Source organism: Rhea americana, unplaced genomic scaffold (assembly GCF_003343005.1).
Source record: "Rhea americana isolate MKP2758 unplaced genomic scaffold, rheAme1 scaffold_139, whole genome shotgun sequence".
In the NCBI taxonomy this organism is placed as follows: domain Eukaryota; kingdom Metazoa; phylum Chordata; class Aves; order Rheiformes; family Rheidae; genus Rhea; species Rhea americana.
Genome location: NW_028185472.1, coordinates 300,603 through 307,120, shown reverse-complemented (window position 1 = coordinate 307,120; position 6,518 = coordinate 300,603). Strand labels below are relative to the sequence as shown.

General features: G+C 47.1%; 1 protein-coding gene across 1 annotated transcript; it reads left to right on the top strand.

Moving 5' to 3' along the window:
- The first annotated feature begins 622 nt into the window (after positions 1-622).
- Positions 623-5,319, top strand: SIRT3 (sirtuin 3). The gene is made up of 6 exons (XM_085298415.1): positions 623-756; positions 1,352-1,584; positions 1,746-1,846; positions 2,082-2,243; positions 2,715-2,924; positions 4,369-5,319. Exons 1-6 carry the CDS (start codon positions 710-712, stop codon positions 4,387-4,389), a joined length of 774 nt encoding a protein of 257 aa, XP_085154541.1. The 5' UTR covers positions 623-709; the 3' UTR covers positions 4,390-5,319.
- Positions 5,320-6,518: the final 1,199 nt, after the last annotated feature.

Here is a 6,518-nt window from a genome sequence, read left to right as displayed (position 1 = left end):
CGGCGAGCCGGCGGGGAGCCCGGTCGCGTCCGTGCAGCCTGCGGCCGCAGCGCGGTCGCAGCCAGGCTCGGGGCTGCCCGCGCCTGCCCCTCTCCGTGCCCCGCGCTGGCCAGTGCTGGCTGGCTGGGAGAGCTTGTGCCTCGCGGTGTCCCAGAGGGGCAGCAGCACCCCGGCAGAGGCTTCTTGTGAACCAGGGCACAGAAAAAAAAAGAATCTCCCTTATCCCAGGAGCGTTGTGAATAGGCTGTGAGACTTGTGAGTCCCTGAACTGCTGTTGCACTAGTCCTCTCTCCTGCCCCTCCCCCCCCGTCACTGAGGTACAGTTTGAGGTTTGACATTGRTTTGTCGAGATCTTCATGAGAAAGTGCCGTGTTCCAGGAATGTGGCTTAGACCATACTGGCAAAGCTCCCTCCTCAGCAGCTAAGTACTAGCACACAGTCCTGTGGACTGAAGATCTCTCTGCAAAATCTTTGGGGTGGTTTTCTCCCCCAGAGCAGCTCTTTCAGCTGAAGTCTCTGTCTGTGCTACCTGCTGTGCTTTCTCTCTGTTCCAAGCAGGATCCAAGGGATCAGGCCCTTCTCTGTATCTGCTGCTGTCAGAGCCATCTTGGGAGTGGGCAGATGGGGAGATGATGGTGGGAAGCAGAAGCTCACCCTGCAGAATGTRGCAGAACTAATTCGGAAGAAGGAGTGTCATCGAGTAGTAGTGATGGCTGGTGCTGGGATTAGCACCCCCAGCGGTATTCCAGATTTTAGGTAATGCATCCAACATTTCTTTTATCCCTTTTCAGTTCTGGGAGTACTAGGACCTTGAGCCTTGGTAATGCTGGTGCCTGCTACTCTTTTCCCCTAGCCCTTCTATTAGTTCATGCCAGGCTGGAATTAGGTTCAGCAGTCTGGGCTGTAGGCCRTTAATTGGTCCAGATCTTCAGGGCAATTGAATCATGCTTGCTGCTCGATTCTGTGGCTGCACCCAATGCCACACTTAAGCTGCTAGAGAAGAGCCAATGTGTCCTTGGCATGGGTTATAAGCACTTCAGCTAGAAGAGAGCACACACCACAAAACGTACCAGCATAGTCCTTCCCACGCTCATCAGACTCCAAACGCACCTCTGCACCCAGGAGAAGATGGTGCAGATGGGTGGCTCCGAAGCACAGGTGTGAAGCTCTCRTGCTGTGTGGAGGTATGAATTTCAGCGGCCTTCCTAGGGCAGTTTTGCTCTGAATGAATGGCACAAAGCAGCAAGAGGGAACCCAAAAATCTAGCCATCTGCTCTGCCATCTGAGTTGGCCTGTGATGGGCGGCATATCTTCCTACATCCTGACGACCAGCCCTTGTCTCTCTCTGCAGGTCCCCRGGGAGTGGCCTTTACAGTAACCTTGAGCAGTACAACATCCCTTACCCAGAAGCCATCTTTGAACTGAACTATTTCTTTCTCAACCCTAAGCCCTTCTTCACTTTGGCCAAGGAGCTCTACCCTGGCAATTACAGGCCCAACTATGCCCACTATTTCTTGAGGCTCCTGCATGACAAAGGACTTCTCCTGCGTCTSTATACTCAGAATATTGATGGGCTGGAGAGAGGTGAGTTTCTTCTTCCCTGGCACTCAGCAACAGAGTGCAAGGAAGGGATGAGGGTAAGAAGYAGAACAGGAGGAAGGACTGGGGAAATGCCCAGTGAACATGGAGTTTCTGGTTCATTCCCCTTGTGTTGAGTCGATCCATCTACTATGTCTCTTTTCCAGTTGCTGGGATCCCTCCTGATAGACTGGTAGAAGCCCATGGCACCTTTGCCACTGCCACTTGTACCATCTGTCGAAGGACATTCCCAGGAGAGGACTTCAGGGTGAGTGGTTGCAACCAGGTGTTGACTCATAAACTAGTGCAAGGAAGACAAGCTGTTGCAGGCCTGCTACTTTGTGTTCAGGGCCAAGAAGTCTCACTGGAGGAGATCAGACTTGAGGCAGGGAAACAGAGAGGCTGGATGTTGCTGTGAGGATGTGATGTAGTTCTGACCCTGTGTGTGCAGCTATGTGCTCATGCTGCCCCCTAACGAGTGGTGTTGGGTGCTCTTGCTTCAGGGGGATGTCATGGCAGACAAGGTCCCTCACTGTCCTGTCTGCACTGGAATCATCAAGCCTGACATTGTGTTCTTTGGCGAGGAGCTCCCACACCGCTTCTTCCTGCACATGACCGACTTCCCCGTGGCAGACCTGCTTTTCGTCATTGGAACATCCCTGGAGGTCTGGAGCTAAGGGAGACTCTGGCTCACAAGGAGAAAAAAAGGCACATRGGAACTGAACCTGAGAGAATGTGGAGTAGAGGGGTGGGTATAGAAGAGAAAGCGAGAAATTGGGGTAGTGAGGAGATTAAATTAGAGGTGGCAGGGTAAGAAGTAGGGTACGGGCACTCTGAGAGATGTGGCCTTCTGAAAACTTGTGTATTGCTGGTAAAGATGGGCACCTGGAGAGGGGGAGATGAGGTTCGAGGCTACCTGAAGAAAGGCCATTGGATAAATGGAGTGACTTGGAGCTGAATTGTCCTACATAATCTATTCAAAGCTGGTATAGCTTAGCCTGTGGTAGGAGAAGCGTTAAAGTCTTACATGCAGGTTGCAAGTCCACAAAGCTTAGCAGGCAGTGGATTTGTGCCCCGCCAGTGCCCCTCAGTGGGGTGACTGTCTCTCTCTGCCCCTTTGGGTTGCCTTCCTTTAGGTGGAGCCCTTTGCCAGCCTGGCAGGTGCTGTTCGCAGTTCCGTTCCCCGAGTCCTGATCAACCGGGATCTCGTAGGACCATTCGCCTGGCAGCAACATTACAATGATGTAGCCCAGCTGGGGGATGTGGTCAGTGGGGTCAAGAAGCTGGTGGAGCTACTGGACTGGAATGAAGAAATGCAAACACTAATTCAGAAGGAAAAAGAAAAGGTGGGAAGAGGCTCAGAGCCCTGTGTCCCTCAGCCTCTTCATTCCTTGTGCTGAAGAGTTATCCCAGCAGGGAGCAGGTGGTGCTTGCTGAGATAAGAGACTTGCACCACAGCCATTGCCACGCTAGCAGTCTGCATTCAGAGGGAGGGACTGTAGATGGGTGCAAAAGGCTATTGTTAAAAAAGAAAAAGAAAAAAGAAAAACCCTTAGGAGCATTTCACAATGAAGACAGTCACAGTCAGTACCACAGAGGAGGGACTGCTACGTTGCTAAATATTTCCATGGTGCAGAAGGGGAGAACAGAGATTTGCCAACCTCAGATGCAGAAATAGGGAGCATAAGGAAAAGGCYGCAGTTTGGGTTGAATGAAGCTTTAGGGCTTCATGCAGTGACCTGCTCAATTATTGGAAAGTTTTCTATTGATTTCAGCTGGATTTTTATTCCTTCCCAAAGGGAACACCCTGAAAAAGCCCTACAGATTTAGAAAGTTCTCCTGGAGCTGGAAGTGACAAGACTAGGAAAACCCCTATGGCACGTATATAAAATTAGTCCACACAGCCTTGTAAGTCAGCAGAGGACTTGCCTTTGCACTTAATCAACACAAAAAAAAATGTACGTTTTCTTCAGGCAGTGCTTCTGTCACAGGTATATAATGATAAACACTGATATAAACACATAAACATGCGTTTGGGGCATGTTCTCAGGTGGTGAAACTGCCATTCATGCAYTGGATTTTATGCTAATTAGAGTCTGAGCCCAAGGTGCTATTAATGCCACCAAAGGCATTAATATGAATAAATCTGTAATTACTGAAATAAACCAGGGACTCAAGCACCACCTTAGTGGAGTTTTGCTGTTTTTGTAAATTTGCTTATTTGCTTTGGTTCCATTTCTAGTCCTTTATAAGAAATAGGTAGTAGTATTAATTATATTCTCCTCAATCACTTTTTTCCCTGGTATGTTCTTTTGACATGTGTGATCCTTTGAAAGCTGAACTTCAGAAGGGAGAAATTATAGATAAGAGAATTCTTGATTACTTTGAGTTTAATATTGAAGTATTACTATTACTGTATTTTAGACCCACTGGGAAGATTTTTCCACATTTGACAACAGACTTTTTAAACTTGTTTGTCAAGTAGAATTTGTAACTTCTGGGCTGGACCAATGCTCCTGCTTGTGTAAATAGGCACACCTCCATTGTCTACAGTAGGGCTGTGCTCTGTAGGAAGAAGCCATTCTGAGTTTATGAGTGCAACCTATGCTTGATTTAACAGCCATGCTGCTGTAAATCACTGATTGATAAAGCTAATGCAAATGTGGTAAGGCATGAAATATAATCTCCTCCTGCTCTGGGGTTTTCAGTGCTAGCAGGCATCACTGATTGAGCTAAGAGGGGCTGGAAGCTTTGAAATACACCCACAAACACTGTTCTTTCTATTTTTAGCTGGATGCAAAAGAAAAATAGGACAGCTGGCTTCCTGCTGCTGGAAGACGATGTTCACCTTGAAAAAGAGATGTTGTCATGCCCAGCACAGGCAGAGGAATCACAGCAGGGAGCTGTCAAGAGGCTCTGCAGCAGCAAATGTACATAGACTTGGCATCTGGGGAAGAGGGGATGCTTGTGGCTGAATCCAGCCATCCTGGAAGGGGAGCAAAAAGGCCTTCACCCATGAAGAAAATGGAGACTAAATACCAAGCTGCAAACTGGTTCTAATATTTTGGAACAGTTTATATGGTCATGGCACACTGTTCTGTCCTATCCTCACCTCATCATAGCATTCCTCAGGAGAGGCTTCTCTCTTCAGCAGCTCTGGCTTTGCTGCCCAGTTGGTGCACCATTTGAAGAGGCTGTTGTTCAACCGTGAGATGTTCACCGTTAAGCATGGCCAGGAGCTCACTGATTGTCTCCCAAAACTCACACAAACATGTTGGATGAGATCTACATATGCAGCTTGCAGTTTGGGTCTCCTTCTTTCTGAGCCCTCTAGCCTCAAAGACCCTCAGGGGGGCCAATTTTCAAAATCCAGGTGTTGATAAAGCTACAAAGGTCAGGGCTTACAGTATGCCAGAAGATAAGCAGCCAAAATCACTTCCAAAGTCCAGAGTTCTCACCTGCATCCACTGGACTGAGCATCTGCCAACTCCTTTCACAGCTCTTCCACAGACTGATTTTTTCAATAATCAAGATCCTTCTGTTGCTGCAGACATGTAGTGTTTATTCTTTAGATGAAATTTCTGTTAATCAGGAGACAAATGCTATCAATGTGCCTGTCCCATTCCCTCCCACCCCTTTCCAGCTGAGCAAGGTCAGCTCCAGCTGCTGGTAGCTCTGTCTGGAACACTTTTGAATCAGTGTAGAGTTAATTGTTTAATAATAAAGAGTGCTACTTCTTTTGCCAGTGTCAGCTAAGGTTGTTTCTATGAACTCCACACATCTCCTAGTGTTTGAGCACATTCTCACCCCATCACCCCTGTTCTTCTCACCTGCTTTTCTTGTTTTCACYCCCACCTTAAATGCTATCCAAGGGAGAGGCAGTATCAGAGTACCAAAGTTACTTCCTGCTCTTTCCCAAATGTGCTCTAGGCATTATACTTTGCATATCACAGGTGTAGCAGAGCCTCTTCCCTATAATAGGGTATTAATTTCATTGCTATGGCACCCACATTTGTCTGTGGGGTTTGAAGTTGCACCCAGCTGATCCTGGGTAACCCATCTGTTTTTCCACAGGGATTGTTCCTGATGTGATCCCAGATTAGTAGCAGTTCTAAACAAAACATTCTGTACCACCATGTTACGGTTAACATCCAAAATGCACAAACCCCAAGCAAAGGGAATAAAAGTTTTTTGACTGCAAAGCTTTAATAGCACAACATACCTCTTACTAACTTCTACACCCAAAAGCTCTTYTGAGGGCAAACCTAGGGCCTCAAAAAGCTATCTTACTGCATTCTGTTCATACAGTTAGAAATGTTAGACTACTGTTCAACAACTACAAATCAGACAAGCTCTTGCAACTCAGCAGAAGGCATCCAGATTGCCAGCTGCTAGAAGTCTGGCACATCTACTGCTACTGTTAAAGTAACAGAGATTTTTGTACTTGGTTTCCTAGCTACTTCCTCAAAGAAAGGTTTGAGCAAACTCAAGACGAGCAGACTTGTTTACCCAAGTGCACAAGTCATGGCTGCATGTTCCTTCTCAACTGATACCGACCCATCAAATGCATTTGAATGTGCAGCCTGAGTAGAAGCAGCAAGGTTATTCTCATTTTGCAGCACACTCCTAGATCTAGTGGTACATTGCTACAATTTTCACTGCTACACAATACATGTTGTTTCTAAACTATATCCTGTGTGTACCCCAAAATTGTGCTTGTGCCTCATTCAGCCCCTGCACCAGTCTGTTTCACATCAAGGCTTATGTATTGCAGGTTAGAGCTGTAAGCATTAATGATACTCTTGTATTCAAATTCTTTGTATTTTAAGCATTGTGTTAATACTCCCCCTGATACACTTTTACATAGAAAGTTTGAGCTGTAACTGCTGGAAAGAGCTAAGAGGTCTGCATTTTCACACTGAAGGGTTGTTTGGGGGGGG